The sequence below is a fragment of the Momordica charantia genome (genome assembly GCF_013281855.1).
Source record: "Momordica charantia cultivar OHB3-1 chromosome 2 unlocalized genomic scaffold, Mcharantia_2.0 BLBB01000002.1, whole genome shotgun sequence".
Taxonomy (NCBI): domain Eukaryota; kingdom Viridiplantae; phylum Streptophyta; class Magnoliopsida; order Cucurbitales; family Cucurbitaceae; genus Momordica; species Momordica charantia.
Window position 1 is genome coordinate 12,545,220 of NW_028275160.1, and position 20,760 is coordinate 12,565,979.

The following is a 20,760-nucleotide window of genomic DNA, read 5'->3' on the forward strand; positions in this document are numbered from 1 at the left end:
ATGAACTTTTTATGAGTTTTTTGAATAAGGGAAAGTAAAGACAAGACACGAAATCTAAATGCAAGAAAATAAAATATATTCCGGTCTAGAGCCTAAGCTCTGATACCAAATAATACGCGACAAGCCAAGCGTATTGGACTACTTGATCCACAAGCCACTTGAACGTAATTGTATAGATGGTTTCAACCCGAAAGGCTAAGAGTTAGAGGGATTACTTTTGCAGTCTTTACCTTAAGTAGACAGAATACGCACTATGCTCAAATCTGAAAACACTCCACGAGTTTGGTGACCAATCAAACAAGCATGCTCTGAGGGTAAAATATGAATCCCTAAGTTTAACCACGAAGGAAAACGATATGGGGGGGGGGGGGAGGGTTGCACACAGCAAGGGGGTGAGAAAACTCTCAATTTTCTATTCAATGATAATTACAAGGTGTCTAAAACATGAGGGGGACACGCCTATTTATAGGCGAAGGCCCATGACATTTTGAAGCAAAATAACAAAATTAAAAAGAAAAACAAAAATGATAAATTCCTAAAATTTGGAAAACTTGCCTAAAAGTGATAAAAGTTGCTAAAAACTAAAAAGAATTAATCAAAATCAAATCCTTCAAAATATCTCAAAACAAAAAATGAAAACAATTCCTAAATTGTTCTAGAGTGGGCAGCAAGGCAAGTTGGGGGCGCCCTAGAGGCTGCGGGTGGCGCTGGGGTGGGCACGCGCATGGACGGCAGGTGGTGTGGCATGCAGACGTGGGCGGCAGGGGCATGCGTATGGACGCTAGTGACAGGCGTGGATGCACGTGGGTGGTAAGCAGCGTGCGGTTGAGGGGGCGTCCAAGCAAGGGAAGTGCGGCATGGGCGTGCAGGTGTGAGTGGCAGGCAATGCGCGCATGGGCCCTGGTGGCAAGCGTGGGCGTGCGAGAGTAGGCGCGTTATTAGGTTAGCGCAGTAGGGATGCATGCTGGGAGGTTGGTGTGGCAGGGACGTTCACTCGCGTTGGCATGCGCCTGGCTGGGCGTGCGCGCGGGTGGCCTCTTGATGGGCTTGTCATTGATGTGTGGCCACTCGTCTGGCTTCTCCTCCAATCCTCGCTTCCTCTTGACCCTAGTAGATTCTACATTGGCTTTCAAAATGGTCAAAATTTGTTGTTGGGTCGAATGAAGTTTCCTTCGTTTTGTGGGTCTCTCTTCAAGCCTATCCTCCTTGTAAATGTAGGTGGAGTCTTTGAACTTTAGGATCCATTATGATCACATCAGAAGCACTAAAAATTGAGTTATTTATTTTACTTACTCTCTCTTTCTTAATGCATTCATTTTTCTAGAATGTCAATTTTTAAAAAAATATTTAAGTCTTGAGGGACCTATGCTAACTAATATGACAATTAAAAGAGATAAAAAAGGAATAATTTTTTTAAAAGCTCTCAATGTTATTTTTAATTGAGATAAACACCTAAATATTATTACGAAAATACTTAGGTCCTGACCACCAGTAGAACTATCTCAATCTATCCTAACCATCGTTACAAGATTGACCGCTCATTATTTTCTTTTTTAAAAAAAAAACAACTTCTCTCATTTACATGAGTTGTTAAACATACAACGATAGGTCCTTACTAGTAAGAAGACGGGAATGGGTTGGGGGTGAGAAGGAGTGAGTTAAAAAGAAAGGAGGGAAAGAGAAAAACGGAGATCCAATGGTTATTTGCGTTGGTAGAGGTAGAAGGCCGCGAAGGGCGTTGGGCCAAGCTTTGTCTCTCCCCATTTATTCCTTCTCCTCTTCCTTCTGCTAATTTGCCTCTCGTCGCAGCTCCCATCCGTAGCTAGGTTCCATTCTTATATATATTCTTCATTTCCCTTCTTTCTTTTTTCTTGATTATTTTTCGCTCATTCTTCTTCTTCTCTCCTTCTTCTTCTTCTTCTCTCTCTCTTCTCCTCCTTCTTCTCTCTGCGCGCAGGCGAAGGCGCGCTTCACCACCTCCATCCGCCACCTCTCTGTTATTCCCCTCTCCCAATAACGTACGTATCTCTCCTTTTCTCTCTCTCAATCGCTTTCTTCCATTTGTTCCATCGAATTGCTTTTTGTTTGCTTCATTTGATTACTTTCGTGCTAAATCGCCTCTGGTTGTTGTTTTTGTCATTTGTTCGATCGAAATGCTTTTTGTTTGCATCATTTGATTACTTTCGTGCTAAATCGCTCTGGTTGTTGTTTTTGTCATTTGTTCGATCGATGATTGTTGTGCTTCTCTTCGCTCTGAATCGTAGACGTAAAGTATTGGCGCAATGCGCGTGTTGTTCGTTCCTCTGTTTTGTGGTAGTTAGAATCTGGTGGTACAGCGCATAAACAAATTTGGAAGCGAGATGAATTGAATTTATGTAAACCGTGTATGGATTGAGATTGCGAAAGATTGCGGTGGATAATTTTGTGGAATTTGGCAGGGCGTGAATTTCAGGGAACCAGTGTCGTCGTCGAGGAGACAGTAATGTCGACGCTGGAGTCCGGGCCGCAGGGGCTGACGAGGCGGCCGTCTCGCAGCGCGGCCACCACCACGTTCTCCACGGAGGTGTTCGACAATGAAGTGGTTCCCTCGTCTCTCGCATCCATCGCTCCGATTCTTCGCGTCGCCACAGAGATCGAAGCCGAACGGCCTCGAGTGGCGTATCTCTGTAACTTCCAATCCAATTACTCTCAATTCATTCTTCGATTTTCGTTCATTGAGTTCAGATCATAATTCTTTTTCCTTCTGTTTTTCTTCCCCCAAAAGGTCGGTTCTATGCGTTTGAGAAGGCTCACAGGTTGGATCCCAGCTCCAGCGGACGTGGTGTCAGGCAGTTCAAGACCGCACTCCTCCAACGATTAGAGAGGGTAAGTAATATTCTCATATATATATACACACACATTTATATTTAGTTTTATTTTTCTTTTCAAAAATTCATTTTACTCCATTTTCTTACTTGCATCAAATTCTATCCATGGTTTTCTTTTTTTAGCGTAGAAGAATAGCCATTTCGTTCTCTATACAACTTCAATGTCTTTTGTGTGTGGATGAGAAAGGATAATTAAACTCTATTTAAGACAGATAAATGTATAAAGAAATATAGAGAGAATAGATTTTTACTTTCGTTGATCCTTGTCAATTTTTGAAGGGGGTTGGTAGGCAGCTTTTATAAATATTTAAATATTATTCATACTCGTCCATGTACCTTTAAGTAAGAATTTCAAACTTTTTGATGTGGCGTATTTTTATTGCATTTAATACATAAATGTATTTTATTAAAAATTTTTAACCAATTAAAATATGCCACATTAGAAAGTCAGATTTTTTATATAGTGTAGTTTATAGGCAAGTCTTTTTTTTTAAATTTTTAATAGATAAAAATATTATTGACATTGATTTATTATACAATATAATATAAATGGATTAGATTTTTTTTAGTGTAATAACTTAAATATAGGGTGTGACATTCAAATCTAGCCTATGGAGTTGATTTTTTTTTTAATTTTTTAATGCTATGAAATTGAAATTACTAATGTCTTAATTGGATTTCGTTGTGCTCAAATTGGAGTTTGTTTTTAGATATTATTATTATATACTTTTCTTTTAAAATTAGAAATGTGACTAATCCAACGTCACTTTTACCACATACTTTGAATTTTCATAATTATTTTAAAATTATGAAATTAACCATAAAGCACAATTGAAACCAACTATCCGTTTCCACTCTCACTTTCACCACATATTTTGCATTTTCGTAATTGTTTGAAATTACGAAAATATCCTTACATAACAACTTAAAACAAATATTTGTTAATGTTTTTTTTTTTTGAAAAAGAAATATAATTATGAAAATTCATGGGAGTTGTTTAATCCTAATGTTCACTTTCCACTATCATGATCAAAATTTAAAAAAAAAAACTATCAAATAAATATAATGAAATTTTTATAATTGGATAAAATATTATCATCTAAATCAATTTCAAACTCAAATTTAAAGTAAAATGTACCTAAGAAAATCATGCATATTCTATATTTGAAAAGGAAAAAAAAGTGATATTTTTGAAAATATTTATTATATTTATATTATGACATGAAATTTCTCATATTTTTATTAAATGATATAATAAAATAATATACTGTTAAATATCGCACTTTTTTTCCTTTATAAAATACTAAAATTTTCACACGTATTTATTTATATTTCGTTTTCAAATATCAAAACCAATTAAAAATCATTCTTTTTACTTTTTCAATTTTGATTAAGATTGGAAGAATATTTTTAATTTGATGTGATTTGTTTTAATTTTAGAATACAAATATTATTTTAATTTTAATAAAGTAATATAATAGAATATAAACTCTTAATTTTAATAAAATCAATAAAATAAATAAAACATAAAATTATTAGCATCTTAGAGTATTGACATAGTGGTAAGATAGTTAAGGATAAATTTATCTAACTCAAGTTCGAGTTTTTAGTTGCCTCAAAATAAAATTAGCCTTTGTTCAAAAAATTAAAGAATTATCAAATTTTTATAGGTGGTGCTCGGGTACTGACTTGGAGTCAGCTAAGTATTTTTTATTTTAAGAAACATTTTGGTAGATTCGTTAGAACCAATCATGGTACCCATTAGTTTTATTTATTTATTAACTTAGTTCAAAAAGTTTGAATTTAATTTTTTTTAATATTTTTTTAATTATATATTTATTGCCAATAAATATTAAAATTGGTTGATGATAATCTTATGAGTCACGTTACTTAGCGAATTGACATAAATTTAGTAGATGAATTAAGCTACTTGATAGAAGAAAATTTATATTCTTCTAAATTTCAAAGAAGTCGGCAAAAATTTAAACTTTTATTTTTTTATAGACTTTTATTTTTTTTTATAGATAGTTTACTTCTTCTAAATTTCTGCCAAACTTATTTATTATAGTGTTATTGCAAGCTTATTATTGGATTATTATAGTGTTATTGCAAGCTTATTATTAACTCCAAATAGAAAATGTATGATTAAAGAATCGTGTTAAAGTATAAGAAACTAAACTGAAACTTTTTAAACTTGTTTTATAAATTAAGTTGAATAAAAAAAACACCAAAGCATTAATAATAAAATATATATTTAATCTGGATAAATAATAAAACTTATATGAAATTTGAAACTTCTGACGAATTGGTTGCGCATGATTTGCATGTAATGTTTTAATTTTGGCATTTTTTCAACATTTTTTTAATAGTTTTTCTTCCCTTCCTTGTGGTCTTGTTTGAGCCTTGGTTTGTTTCTATTTTTTTTTTTAACTCAAAACTTGAGATTTTTTTTTACCATGTTAGAAAAAGAGGAATTGTTTCATATGTAGAATTTTATGGGTGGGTTTTGAAAATATATTTGAATTTTTAGTAAAATTTCAAAAACAATAATAAGTTTTTGAAATCTACTTTTCTTCTTTTTTTTTTTTTATATAATTTGGCCTACATTTTAAAAATTATATAACAAAATAAAGAAATACAGGTGTGAAAGTAATATTTCTAATCTAAATAACCATTAAAATTTGCTTTGTGCCAAATAATTTGTATGGAGCTAATCTTTTTAATCTCAACTTCCAATTAGAGAGAAGAGGCATGCGTAAAACTTGGTGTGTCACATTTTTTATTCAGTTATACTATATTTTGTCTCAAACTAATTATATAATACGTAATAAAAATATAACTCTCTTAAGAATAAATTGAAAAATAAAAACCTAAAGTCATTTTAGTTTGTCAGAAAATTTTACAAATCCTATTTTAGTTTATTAATTAGTTTCATTTTTTATAATATTTTATTACTCAGTGCAGCCTAATAAAAATGTCTATGATAAGATGAAAGCAGAGCAGGAACTTGCCTAAGGAATGAGTGGGAAATATCTGGTATTCTATTAGTATGAAAAATTTTCATTGTTTCTTATTTTTTACCTTTTTGGATAAAGATTTTCCGAGTATTTGTATCTGAATAGTATTTAATAACGGTGCATTTAGATGTAAATGGAGGTTGGTTTCAAATAATAATAATAATAAAAATAAAAGATTAAATTATAAGTTGTCTCCGAGTTTTTTAGGTTGGTCTATTAAATTTTTGTAATTAAATTTTTTTTTTATAAGTCCTGGATGATTCAGGTTATCTCAATCTTATTCCTATATCTTAAAAAATTTTCAATAAGTTTTTAAACTTTTAATTTTCATTAACATTTTTTATAGTAGAAAATGTAGGAGGGAAATTCAAATTCAAAACTTCTGGATCGTAGATAACTTTTTTTTTTTAAATAAGATACCTTAAATAGTTGAGCTATATTCAAGTTGGCTAATTTTCACCAACTTAAATATAGCTAATTGATGTTTTATCAAACATTCCAATATCCATTCCACGTATTGTTGAATTAAAAAAATTTTTAATTTTCAATCTAATAGATCTTTATTATTAACTAGATAGGTTTAACTCCTATGTATGCAAGTGGGAAAAAAAAGAACACCATGTACCATTAAAAAAAGAACTCCTGTGTACCATAAAAATTATAATTGGAAGATCATATGATTTAGATTTTTAGCTGGTAGACAAATTAAAAATTAAACTGAATATAGCTCAATTGGTTTAGACTCCAATTAAGGGGTTGTGAGTTTGAATCCTCGATTTGACATATTGTATTAAAATGATACTTAAAAATTAGGAATGCAGTAAATAGAAAATTAGGTCTGAAAATTGATTAATCTTCCCATAATATGGACTACGTTTTTTTTGGATAAAGAATATAGACTAAATTAAAAATGAATTTGTCAATCTAGCATAACTTTAAAGGATTGTGAGTTCGTAAAAACAGAAAGGAAAAGAAAAAAATTAAAGAAGTTCGAAAAAATGTTGTTGAAACAAAAGAAGTAAGAAAGGATGACAGTACATAGGGTTTGAAACCGCTCGCCCTAACGGTCTCATACACTCGGGGGATGAAACTGAGAGTGACAGTTAAAATCTGAAATTTTTGCCGCCAGACGAGATGCTTGAACTCTCTGCCATGGAGTCCACAGAAGAACTTGGCGGAGAACTGATTTGAAGTCTCTCTTTGGTCCAGGACAATGCATCCAGTCTTGCGTCTCGGGTCAAGAAAACAGATGCTCGGGAAATCGAGTGCTTCTATCAGCAATATTACAAGCATTATGTCAGTGCTCTTGATCAGGGGGAGCAAGCTGACAGGTACTCGTGTAAATTTTCCAAACTTTTCAATTCACCTCTCTGTTTCTATGTCTATATATTGTATAATGTCTGTATGAACCCAAGATTTTGTTCTGCTCAACTTTTTTTGGCAGAGCCCAGCTCGGTAAAGCTTACCAGACGGCCGGTGTGCTCTTTGAAGTGCTCTGCGCAGTTAATAAGACCGAGAAAGTTGAAGAAGTTGCCCCCGAGGTTCGTTCGATTTCTTACGTTTTTCATTTCTGGTGTGAAATTCTGAAATCCAATTGGGTGGTGAGAAGATGTCTAAAGAAATATTCTCCATAAGCAGATTATCGCTGCAGCTAGGGATGTCCAGGAAAAGACTGAAATTTATGCACCCTATAACATTCTACCTCTTGATTCTGCTGGCGCCTCGCAGTCTATAATGCAGCTCGAAGAGGTATGTCTCCTGCCACTGATAATGGGCACAATGTTGATGTTTTCATGTCGAATTCGAACTTAATTTTGTGCCATTTCTGTATCTTTTAGGTCAAGGCTGCTGTAGGTGCCTTGTGGAATACTCGTGGCCTGAACTGGCCAAGTTCGTTTGAGCAGCGCAGGCAGAAAGCAGGAGATCTGGACCTACTTGATTGGTTGAGGGCAATGTTTGGATTTCAGGTACATTTTTTCTAAATAATAGGTAATCGATTCTAATAACTGGCTTTGAGGGATAAAGGATATGCAGCTGATCCGTTTTGGTGGCTACAGAGAGATAACGTTAGAAATCAGCGGGAACATTTGATCCTTCTGCTCGCTAATTCTCATATAAGACTTCACCCCAAGCCTGAACCTCTCAACAAGGTATAAGACATTCTCTTACATGAAAATTATGTTATTTTAAGGATGTGTCTATTTGTTGATTTGAACACAGTTCACAAATTTTAGAGTTCTTTATAGACAATCTTCTCGTTCGTCAAAAATTGTAGGATTGCTTTTCTTTTCCCCCCTCTGTTCTGAGAATATTCTTGGGTTCTATAAATGCAGCTTGATGAACGAGCTGTTGATGCAGTAATGAACAAACTGTTTAAGAACTACAAAACATGGTGCAAATTTTTGGGACGGAAACATAGTCTAAGGTGAGATATCATTTTTTTCTTTTTTCGAACTCTATATGTTGAAAATCCCTATCAGCTTTTGCAATTTTATATTTTGATTATTATGCCTGATGAGGCGTTTGGAAAACTAAATGAATAAAATCTTATTTCATCTAGGCTCCCTCAAGGTCAGCTAGAGATACAACAAAGGAAGATACTCTACATGGGTCTATATCTTCTCATCTGGGGTGAAGCTGCAAATGTTCGCTTTATGCCAGAATGTTTGTGCTATATATTTCATAATGTGAGGCAATTCTTTCTTGCGTGTATATGGTTCTTTTTTCTCCTTTTGATCATCGTGCCACAAATTTTTCTAATATATTCCCTTAACGTTATAGTCTTTGACATTCTTTATAACCAGATGGCATATGAACTACATGGCTTGTTGGCTGGGAATGTGAGCATTGTTACTGGTGAAAATATTAAGCCTTCTTATGGTGGGGATGACGAGGCTTTCTTGCGGAAGGTTATAACTCCCATTTACCGGGTTATTGAAAAGGTAAGTCAGCCAAATTCTTAAGCTAGCCAAATTCTTAAGCTGCATATCTTTTTATTTTAACAATGACCATTTTCCTTTTGATCCTCCAGGAGGCCACCAAAAGCCAAAATGGAAAAGCTCCGCACTCAGCCTGGTGCAATTATGATGATCTGAATGAGTACTTCTGGTTAGCATGACAAAAAAATTGACCTTTCAGAAATTATTGGTCTTTATCCAATCTGCGGCTTTGAATGTTGTCCGGTAGCTGATTTTTGTTAAATTTCCAATTTGTAGGTCACCTGATTGCTTTTCTCTTGGTTGGCCTATGCGGGACGATGGCGAATTTTTCAAATCAACCCGTGATCTGGCACAGGTTTATTTATACCGAGTTTATTACTTTGTGATTGTAGTTTAGTTTGTCAACACTTTGATGCATAAAACTATTGTGCCAGGGAAGAAAGGGCCCACAAAGAAAACCTGGAAGTACAGGAAAATCTCATTTTGTTGAAACCCGGACATTTTGGCACACATTCCGAAGTTTTGATCGATTATGGACCTTTTACATACTAGCGCTGCAGGTATCTAATTACAACAACACGTACAAATTTTTAGGTTAGTGTCAAATTGCTCCTGATTTTAGGTTCTTTACTCTATATTTAATCTACTTTACAATTTGTTTGTTACAGGCGATGGTCATTGCTGCATGGAAGGGAATTTCACCGTTGGAGATTTTCCGAAAGGATGTCTTGTACTCCTTATCAAGCATTTTTATCACTGCTGCAATCCTTCGCCTTCTTCAAAGTAAAGTATTCTCATTCAATACCCTTGATAATTACTATGTTTCTAATACAAGATTCCCTTTAGCAACAACAATTACTATACTATATTTTGCTCAAGTTGTGAGAAATTATTTGAATGATTAAAATAAAGCTTGAAGAGTCAGTTTTCATCAATATGGGCATTAGCTTAAAAGATCTTATATTCAAATTTCTAAGATTCTAAAGATTTTGATTCTTTTTGATTCTCTGACTCAAAATGATTTGTTCATCTCTTCGATGGTTAAGAATTATTTCAATGATCTAATTAACCACTCTTCTATAGATTTTTTAACATTTACGACTGGTATTAATTTGATACAAATCCTCCTTGGTTTTCCACCTTGACTCTGCAAAGAGGCTGTTTTTTTTAACGAGAAACAAACTCCCAAAGGGAGCGAAAAAGGAAAAGAAAAAAACCAACGAGAATTAAAAAAGATACAAAAGTAAACCACTAAGAAGAAAATTGCATCTGAAAACGTAGACAAGTAATCCAATTTTGTTTGTGATTAAATCACTAGCCAAACTTGCAGCAATCTTCCTACATCTTTATTCAATATTTGTATGTTCGAGTGTTTACATGAATTATAACTGTCCAAACGGTTTTGGGAGGGGTACTATGAATCTATTTCTTTTTGTTCTGTCATACGTTTGTATGTTTACAAGAAATGACTTGCATCTTATGATTCAGGTATCTTGGACTTAGTTTTGAACTTCCCAGGATATCACCGCTGGAAGTTCACCGATGTGTTAAGAAATATTCTGAAGGTTATTGTCAGTCTTGCTTGGGCTATTATTCTTCCACTATGCTATCTTCATAGTTTCAAGATGATCTCTGAGAAATTCAGGGATGTGCTGTCATTTCTTAACTCGTTGAGGGGCATTCCTCCTCTATATATAGTGGCGGTTGCTCTATACCTGCTACCAAATTTACTTGCAGCGGCTTTATTCATATTTCCAATGCTTCGACGTTGGATTGAAAACTCGGATTGGCACATTATTAGATTTCTCCTTTGGTGGTCCCAGGTAGATATGCTGCTTAGCTCTGTCTCTCTCTGACTCTCTCCCTCCCCACTATTGTTCATATGTGCTCCATCATATAAGTACATTTTAACCTCGCATGATTTCTGACGCTTGTATATAATTTACATGCACCCCGTTAAAATAGTATACTAAATAAATTGTAACCTGATGATTCAGCTGAAACCTTATTTTCTTTCGGATTAAGAATACATTATTTTATCTGCCTAATTGTGAACTCAATCGTAGGGTCAAACTTTTGTACCTAACTAACAATCGTGGTTCTCATACATGTGTGCTTACACCAGAAATTTGTCTTTAATATGTTTATCCCTTTTTCCTTTTACTTCAATTTTCTATGAATATGCCATAAAAGTTGTTTAAGAAATTAAGACCATGTTCCATGATACATAATATTCTTGTTGGAGGTCTTAAATATTCTGGGGAAAACATCATCTTCAATGCATTATTTAATTGGTATATTTACTACAAGTACAGTTAAATACACAGCTTTCTATCATCTCTACGAACAGCTCCCCTTGTTCTTGGAAGTTATGTATGAACTGCTTTTTTTCCATTAATCTTTTGCTGCTAAATTGGACTTAGATCTTAGATTTTTTATTTTTATTTTTTGTGGAAACAAACATCATTTTATCAGAGGGATAACATGTACAGGGGGAAAGATATAAAATCCTCTTAACCTAAAGGCCAAAGAAGATTGCACAAGCACTTCACAATAATATTAATCACGAAAGCAAAAGGAGAATTGGAATTTGGTAGAGCTCCTTGAGGTGTCTATGAAACACATAAGCTCTCAAAAACAGAAAATATTCCTAAATACTCTCACAAGAATCCTTCATTTCACGCAATCCGTATTTTTCACAGGGGTCCCTTACCAATATTCAGCCAAAAAAAAACCCTCACTCTGCCTTGAGAAGGTGTTCACGTCAGATTTGATACAAGAATTTATTAAAATAACATGGAAACACCATTATATCCCATATTTATGAAATAGGAACAAGTAGCTTGGAGAAGATCTATGAATATATACGTTAGTTACTTGATCATTCTGTATACTTTTTTGGTCTTGTGGAAAGGCCTCGATAACCGTGTTTCCTTTTTCTGCAGCCAAGAATATATGTTGGAAGGGGAATGCATGAAAGTCAATTTGCACTTATAAAGTGAGTTTGATAGGCCACGCAATCTCATTTTTTGCAACTGTCCTTTAAGTGAAGTTGCAAATTTCCTTTTCTTGATTAGTTACTATTTGTCCCATGATCATACACATTCTCTCATTTCAGGTATACCATATTTTGGGTGGGACTGCTCTGCAGCAAGTTTGCCTTTAGCTACTTTGTTCAGGTAATGAATTTTTCAAATGGAAAGGATCGTAATTGCGGTGGGTGGTTAAATATATTGAGGTTTTGGTCAATGTGGCCCTTTAACCTTTTTCTCTTTAATTCCTTCAGATAAGGCCATTGGTGAAGCCAACAAAAGATATAATGAATATTCATCGAGTTGAATATGAATGGCATGAATTTTTTCCTAAAGGTGCTCATTTCCCGTCTGAGCAGTTCATTTTAATGCTTTGATTAGTTTTGCTTGGGCTGAAGTTCTCTTTCAATGCAGCTAAGAACAACTATGGGGCAGTTGTATCACTGTGGATGCCAGTAATTTTGGTGTGTTTTCTATTCACGTTTTTGTTTTCTTAATTCCGTAACTGTACAATGTAGGGAAGAACTTTATATATTATCTTGGATAAAGCCTTTTTTACAAAAATTTAAATGCAGGTTTATTTCATGGATACTCAAATTTGGTATGCTATATTTTCAACCGTATATGGTGGTTTCATTGGAGCTTGCGATCGATTAGGAGAGGTGACGTTTTGCTTGTTTAACCGTTATTTTTGTATTAATCTTACTAGGTAACACATCATCCATAATGTAATATCTGTTCACATATTTTTCTCACACCTCCTATTAACCTAGCAGGCATAGTACTGTGGTCTTTTCTAATGTCTTGGACTGGGTTAGAACTGATTATTTTTTAATCTGTCAGCAGATTATGCCGAAAGTAATTATTTTAATGGTCTCTTTTGGTTTGAAACTATTATACTAACTAATTTTCATTCAGCAAATAACTGGGTATTCAATTAAAGTACAAGTGTTTCGCGTGTTCGTAGAAGAATTTTTAACAATATTTATCCAAAACACTTATTTTAATTACCAGGTTAAACGTATAATTGAATTTATTTGATTTGATTTTAATTCTCCTTACAGATACGAACTCTAAGTATGCTTAGGTCTAGGTTTCAGTCCTTACCAGGTGCATTCAACACATACTTGGTGCCATCAGATAAGTCTCGGAAAAGGGGATTCTCATTCTCAAAGCGTTTTGCTGAGGTTGCCCTTTTTATTTTAATAAATTTTTTTATTACCTTTCTTAAGATGTATAAAACCAGTGGTTTAAGCATGAAGTATTAGTAATTTCTGTTTTATTTCATGTAGATTACAACTAGCAGGAGAAGTGAAGCTGCCAAGTTTGCACAATTGTGGAATGAAGTGATATGTAGTTTCCGTGAGGAAGATCTTATAAGTGACAGGAAAGGCTGCATAAACTAAGTTATATTTTATTTCTTCATTCCAGGTATTGTTTTTGTCATGCTTTTAGAACTAAACTGGATTTTAAAATGAACCAGGGAGGTGGATCTCTTGTTGGTTCCTTATTCATCAGATCCCAGCTTAAAAATAATCCAATGGCCTCCCTTTTTACTAGCCAGCAAGGTCAAAATGGTTCCTTATGTTTTCCTTCATTTCTTACCTTTTCATTTTTAAGCATACTTGTATTGACTATTAACAACTTCTCTACCTCTACAGATTCCAATAGCATTGGATATGGCTGCTGAATTTCGATCCAAAGACTCTGACCTCTGGAAGCGTATTTGTGCAGACGAGTACATGAAATGTGCAGTGATTGAGTGTTATGAATCTTTCAAAAATGTCCTGAATGTTCTGGTGGTTGGGGAAAATGAGAAAAGGTTCTAAGCTATAGTTCTTATTGAACCAAACATCATCACATGATATAGTTCCCTTTTCCTGCATAAGAGTAGACATGGAAAGGCGAATCTTTAGCTTTATATCATTTTTAAAACTAAGTATTTCATATGAAGAGGACTTTGCAGCCTTGCGATTTTTATAAGTAATAAATCATCATTTACTCTATTGCCTCTCACTGCCTTAGGAGGATTTTTCCTCCTATGGTTGTTTATGGGTCCCTTGTAAAATGTTTTTTGAGTACCAATCATCCAAGGTTGAAATAATGCATACACTGCCATTCTGTTTCTGCAAGATGCTATAGTTTAAGTAAACGGAGAAATGGTAGTCTGTCAATTGTTGATGTAAATTATAATTCCACTTTAACTTCAACAGGATTATTGGAACCATTATCAAAGAAGTTGAAAACAATATTTCAAAGAACACCCTTCTCACAAACTTCAAAATGGGTCCTTTACTCATTTTGTGCCAGAAATTTGTGGAACTTGTCGAGATCTTGGTAAGTTATGATGCAATTCTGAAGTATCTGATGGTAGCAGTTGTATATTGTGCATCTCTATTATTTCAGATTGGAAACTTTCCTATTGTTTTCCTGTTTCAGAAAGATGGCGATCTGTCCAAGCAAGATACAGTAGTGCTTGTGCTGCAAGATATGTTGGAAGTTGTCACTCGAGATATGATGCACAACGAAGTCCGGTTAGCAAATATATTCATGCTATTTAAAGTGAAATATATTTATGTCTGCTGGCATCCTTCAAATTGCAACTATTATATCCTTAACTGGTGGCCGTTTCCTTTTTTATATCTTTCAGTGAATTGGCAGAACTTGGTCATAACAAGGACTCTGGAAGGCAACTCTTTGCTGGTACCGACACAAAACCTGCTATAAGCTTTCCTCCTCCAGTTACAGCTCAATGGGAAGAGCAGGTGGGCATATTGAAAATAAATAATAGTATTTTTGGGGAATTATTATCATTTTATGATTTTAATTGATTAACTGAAATAGCAAAATCTTGTTTTTGTGTTTATGTCAGATTAGACGCCTCTATCTACTATTGACTGTGAAAGAATCTGCCACTGATGTTCCTATAAATCTTGAAGCACGAAGAAGAATTGCATTTTTCACAAATTCATTGTTTATGGAAATGCCACGAGCTCCACGAGTCCGAAAGATGTTATCATTTAGGTCTGGATTTCTTTAACTACATATGACCAGAAAGCATATGTCTCTTCTATTTAATTTGAGATTGGATGCATTATCCTTGTGTACTTGTCCCTAAGGCTGATCTAAGATTAAATATCTGAGGTTACAAACTAAAATAAGTTATAAATGTACGGGCAGCTTTGTCAAGCACATATTCATGTTTCATGTCTTGTCACAGCAAGAACCGATATTTCCTTTTTTAATCTTTGATATAAAATTAGAGATTTTATTCAACCCCTTAGTAATATACTTAAATGAACATTACTTTTTGGTTTTGTGTTAAGAAAATCTTTTGTTAAAATTAAATGTTTTTAGTATTCCTCAGTAATATACTTGGTAATATTTTTGGGTTGTTGACAGCATTATGACTCCATAATATAGTGAACCAACTGTCTATTCGAGAACTGACCTTGAGATGAATATTTTTGGGTTGTTGACAGTGTTATGACTCCATACTATAGTGAAGAGACTGTTTATTCTAAATCTGACCTTGAGATGGAAAATGAAGATGGTGTCTCCATCATATATTACTTGCAGAAGATCTTTCCAGGTGAGTGATACATATAAACGACCAAAATAACCCTTGGTTCTTTGCTAAGCGAGTTCTGTGTGACTTACCTCATGAACATTTTCCTTCTTACTAGATGAATGGAACAACTTCATGGAGCGACTCAATTGTAAAAAAGATAGTGAGATTTGGGAAAATGAAGAAAACATATTACAACTCCGTCATTGGGTCTCCTTACGAGGACAAACTCTATCCAGGACAGGTAGCTTAAACGAACTACGGTTACTTTTGAGTTCATTTAATCGTTCATGCATCTTGGTCACTGGCATTAACACATTTATTGCAGTTAGGGGAATGATGTACTATCGAAGGGCTCTGAAGCTTCAAGCGTTTCTTGACATGGCTTCTGAGAGTGGTAAGCATGTTAACCTTTTCCCAATAAACTGCAAACAAGTTTATCCCTTCCCTCTTTGAGTGGTTGAGATGTCTTGTTTTCTTATCAGCAATGTTCGTGTGCTTTCTCTCTGATGAGTGTTAACTAATTATGGTTTCCTAATGATTGTTTTCCTAATAATAGAGATACTTGAAGGCTACAAAGCAATCACAGTTCCATCAGAAGAGGATAAAAGAAGCCAGAGATCCCTATATGCTCAATTAGAGGCTGTGGCTGACATGAAATTCACATATGTTGCTACTTGCCAGAACTATGGAAATCAGAAGCGGAGTGGGGATCGTCGAGCTACAGATATCCTGAATCTGATGGTTAAGTATGTTTTTTTCGAGACCCCAACCTCTTCAGTCTAATAGGGTTAATGATTTTCTCAAACTTCTTTTTACTTTGTGCAATTCATTGAAGAAACTCCTTTTTTTTTCACTTTCTTTTTTGGGCACAGCCATCCCCCTCTTCGGGTGGCATATATTGATGAAGTTGAAGAGAGAGAAGGTGGAAAAGCACAGAAAGTTTACTATTCTGTGTTGGTCAAAGCTGTTGATAATCTTGACCAGGTAATCATTAGTTAAAACTCCAAGGATGAAAAATGTCAATTGACCTTACCATTAGAGTAATCTTGTTTCCATGGCTCTTAATTTAAGGAAATCTATCGGATTAAGCTACCTGGTTCGGCTAAGATTGGAGAAGGAAAACCTGAAAACCAGAACCATGCTATAATTTTTACCAGAGGTGAAGCACTTCAAGCAATTGACATGAATCAGGTGAACCATCAAAAGTTAGATGTTACTACTTTCTTTTTAGTTATGGCTTAGATGCTTAATAGTGATGGCTAACTTTCTGGATCCCTTCTAGGATAATTACTTGGAAGAAGCTTTCAAAATGCGAAACCTTTTAGAAGAGTTCAACGAGGATCATGGTGTTCGTCCACCAACAATTTTGGGTGTGCGTGAACATATCTTTACTGGAAGGTTAGTTTTCTTTCGTAACATGAGCTATAAGAGGCTGTTATGTCTTCTTTCTCTCTAACTTCAATTGTTCACTCAATGCAGTGTTTCTTCTCTGGCTTGGTTTATGTCAAATCAAGAAACTAGCTTTGTTACGATTGGTCAGAGAGTACTTGCAAGGCCTTTAAAGTATGCTTTCCTTCTCGTACATAATTTTGTTTTACTTACCTTCCCCAACTAAGCTTTTATTCATATTAGAGCAAAGTAGTCTTTCGGGAAACCTGTACACAAATTCTATGTTGCTGATGGATGTACTGTATGTGACACCCGAGAGGAGGGGTACATGAATAAACCGATACCACATCCGAATGAAAGGGATCTTGAGATTATTGAAGAATGGTCAAGAAAGGGTTAAAAAAAATTGATAGTCACTGCCTATACCAACAAGGTGCACCTTCCTTTTTGGTGGCTCAATCGTAAGAACTCCAAAGTTAAGCGTGCTTGGCTTGGAGCAATCTTAGGTTGGGTGACCTTCTAGTTACTTTACTAGCCAGGTCGCAGGGGAATGCCGGGGCAGAGAGGTGCCGAAACCGGATTCCGAATCCTAGGCCTGGGGCGTTACAGATGGTATCAGAGAGGAACCTCTCCCAGTTCCTTTTCGGTGGCTCAATCGTAAGAACTCCAAAGTTAAGCGTGCTTGGCTTGGAGCAATCTTAGGTTGGGTGACCTTCTAGTTGCTTTACTAGCAAGCATGTGAGTGAGGACAAAGCATGCTGGAAGGACTCGTGTTGGTCTGTAGGGGCAGTCTCAGGTCGCAGGGGAATGCCGGGGCAGAGAGGTGCTGAAACCGGATTCCGAATCCTGGGCTTGGGGCGTTACACTGTACATATTTCAGCATCAACTAATTTACTAATCACATTTAGAAAGTAGTTAAAAAAAAAGAGCTGGAGGATTCAAAACTTGTAAAGAGTTAGAATATGTTGCTTAAACAGAGGTTTTAAATTTTAATTCTCATGTAATGACTCAACATGGAAGGATTTCACCTTTTTATTATTTATTATTTATTTCTTTATTGAACAATGCTGAATATTTGGGAGAGAGTAATACTAGATTGGACATGATGAATTTGTTAATTGCTCAGCAGTCAGTTCACCAACTTAATGTGAGCATATTTTGTTTATATATCTATAACATGTGTTGGCTGGTTCTAGGGTGAGGTTCCACTATGGTCATCCTGATGTTTTTGATAGAATCTTCCATATTACTCGGGGGGGCATGAGCAAAGCTTCTCGAGGCATCAACCTCAGTGAGGATATCTTTGCTGGTATCATTCTTTACACTTTTCTTCCACTAGTCAAGTGAATTTTTCTTCTTGAATTATTTTTAAAAACTTTTCCTCCACAGGCTTCAACTCAACGTTGAGACGAGGAAATGTAACCCACCACGAGTATATTCAAGTTGGGAAGGGGCGAGATGTTGGTCTTAATCAAATCTCTCTTTTTGAGGCAAAGGTAGCTTGTGGTAATGGAGAGCAAATTCTCAGCAGAGACATCTATCGTCTGGGTCACCGTTTCGACTTTTTCCGCATGCTGTCTTTCTATTTCACAACAGTAGGATTTTACGTCAGTGCAATGGTAAGTCTTCATGTTTAAATGATTTTTTCTTTCTTCTGAACTAACCACGGAAAATTTTCTCCTGTGCAATGATTATGCGTTCTTCTCGTCATGCAGTTGATTGTACTTACAGTATATGCTTTCTTATACGGTAGACTGTATCTGTCATTGAGTGGCTTGGAGAAGTCCATAATAAAATTTGCTAGGGCAAAAGGAAATGATCCATTAAAGGCGGCCATGGCTTCACAATCAATTGTTCAGTTAGGTCTTTTAACAGCCATGCCAATGATCATGGAAATTGGGCTCGAGAGAGGGTTCAGAACTGCAATAAGTGATTTAATTATCATGCAGTTACAACTAGCATCCGTTTTCTTCACGTTCTCTCTTGGCACAAAGGTCCACTATTATGGGCGCACAATCCTTCACGGTGGGGCGAAGTACAGGGCTACCGGTCGTGGCTTTGTCGTCCGGCACGAGAAATTCGCTGAGAACTACAGGATGTATTCCAGGAGTCACTTTGTCAAAGGACTAGAGCTTATGATACTGCTTATAGCTTACAATATTTATGGAACGGCTGGTCCTGACCCCATAGCTTATATTTTTATCACAGGCTCAATGTGGTTCCTGGTTGGTTCCTGGTTATTTGCCCCTTTCCTTTTTAACCCTTCAGGTTTTGAATGGCAAAAGATTGTGGATGATTGGGATGATTGGTCAAAATGGATCAGCAGTAGAGGTGGTATTGGTGTGCCCGCCAACAAAAGTTGGGAGTCGTGGTGGGAGGAGGAACAAGAACACCTTCAACACACCGGATTCCTCGGACGAATCTGGGAAATCATCCTCTCTATCCGCTTCTTTCTCTATCAGTATGGAATAGTGTATCATCTACACGTCGCCGGGAATAGCAAAAGCATCACGGTAAGCATCCGATTCCCATTCAATAGGACAATTTAGCAGGTGATTTTGATTGACCATACTTGAGGCCTCTTTGTTTTCTCTTATCATTTTCAGGTGTATGGATTATCCTGGCTTGTCATTGTTGCCGTGATGGTTATACTTAAGGTTAATGCATGATTTTAACTCCAACGACTTTTGCTGCATTCATTATGAAACCATTGTTGGCTGATTGATGTACGTTTGAACTGCAGATCGTGTCGATGGGTAGAAAGAAATTCAGTGCAGACTTCCAGCTAATGTTCAGACTTCTGAAGTTGTTCCTGTTTATTGGATCAGTGGTCGTAGTAGCGATGCTATTTACGCTTCTCCATCTCACGGTTGGCGACATTTTTGCGAGCATACTAGCCTTCATGCCCACCGGCTGGGCTATTTTGCAAGTACGTCACTTCACTCTAAGACCCAATTAAAAATTATAGGCTTTTTGATGATTGCATAAGTAAATCTTGATTGATAAGGAAATGAGAGTGGTTGGTTGTGTTGGGTGTAGATATCACAAGCATGCCGACCGATAGGGAAGGCGTTGGGGATGTGGGGATCGGTGAAAGCTCTAGCCCGAGGGTACGAGTACGTGATGAGCGTTGTGATTTTCACCCCGGTGGCTGTCCTGGCCTGGTTCCCATTCGTGTCGGAGTTCCAGACGAGGCTGCTGTTCAACCAAGCCTTCAGCCGAGGCCTCCAAATCCAACGTATTCTCGCCGGTGGCAAGAAGAACAAGTGAAAAGCTATATTAGAAACTTTGTCAATAATGTGCAATGCAACTCTTCCACAATATCAATTAGACACCTCTTTAAGCTTCATTATAATGTATTCTAGTTCGTAATCTAATCTAATACCAGTAGTGTTGACTCTATATTACTCAATATCATTTAAATAACTCACCAAAATTTTAACTATATTACATCTTACTTCTCGTCAACCCATTCCAATCCATGTGTTTGATCAATTTTGTATTCAATTGTGGGCTCATTTTTTCATTTTCGGAACAAAACAAATTTCGTTCTTTGCTTTTTTGTTTCAAGTTTTCAAAAACATTAGTAAAAGCATTGTTGATTTAGGAAATTGATATTACATCATAGTTCTTTAATATCCTACTTTCGAAATTATTCTAGAAAATGCTATGGTTTCTGTAATTTAAATTTTTAGGACCATCAGTCTTTGTTTCCAAAATTATGTGTTGTATTTATTAATTTTTCTTTCTTGTTTCCTAATCTACTTTCGAAATTGTTTCTCAAATCATGGTTAAAGTTTGAATTCTAAATGGACAAAAGAAAGAAATTTGGCTAAGATTTTTAGAAATGCTTCCAGGAAGTACGTAAACAATTAAACAAAGAGATCATAGGTTATAAACTTAATCTCTAAAAGCAAAACCGTAACTAAACAAGTCTTGAAGAGA

At 35.5% G+C, this 20,760-nt stretch overlaps 1 protein-coding gene and 1 non-coding gene across 2 annotated transcripts; both read left to right on the plus strand.

The window, feature by feature from the left end:
* Nucleotides 1-1,586: 1,586 nt before the first annotated feature.
* Nucleotides 1,587-20,260, plus strand: CALS5 (callose synthase 5). The gene is made up of 43 exons (XM_088120679.1): nt 1,587-2,018; nt 2,439-2,666; nt 2,765-2,865; nt 7,094-7,215; nt 7,329-7,425; nt 7,523-7,633; nt 7,723-7,851; nt 7,942-8,034; nt 8,218-8,309; nt 8,445-8,571; nt 8,689-8,826; nt 8,916-8,992; nt 9,100-9,178; nt 9,258-9,383; nt 9,492-9,606; nt 10,312-10,646; nt 11,769-11,821; nt 11,942-12,002; nt 12,110-12,191; nt 12,270-12,319; nt 12,431-12,517; nt 12,920-13,042; nt 13,148-13,239; nt 13,336-13,423; nt 13,517-13,677; nt 14,069-14,192; nt 14,295-14,389; nt 14,506-14,620; nt 14,728-14,879; nt 15,338-15,447; nt 15,542-15,667; nt 15,752-15,820; nt 15,983-16,172; nt 16,299-16,410; nt 16,498-16,617; nt 16,709-16,824; nt 16,906-16,989; nt 18,012-18,124; nt 18,205-18,434; nt 18,531-19,328; nt 19,422-19,472; nt 19,559-19,744; nt 19,855-20,260. The coding sequence occupies exons 2-43, from the start codon at nt 2,483-2,485 to the stop codon at nt 20,083-20,085; spliced, it is 5,745 nt and encodes a 1,914-aa protein (XP_087976805.1). The 5' UTR covers nt 1,587-2,018; nt 2,439-2,482; the 3' UTR covers nt 20,086-20,260.
* On the plus strand, nt 15,749-15,829 carry LOC148212833 (small nucleolar RNA J33). The gene has a single exon (XR_015789524.1). It is a non-coding gene; the product is annotated as a small nucleolar RNA J33 (small nucleolar RNA).
* Nucleotides 20,261-20,760: the final 500 nt, after the last annotated feature.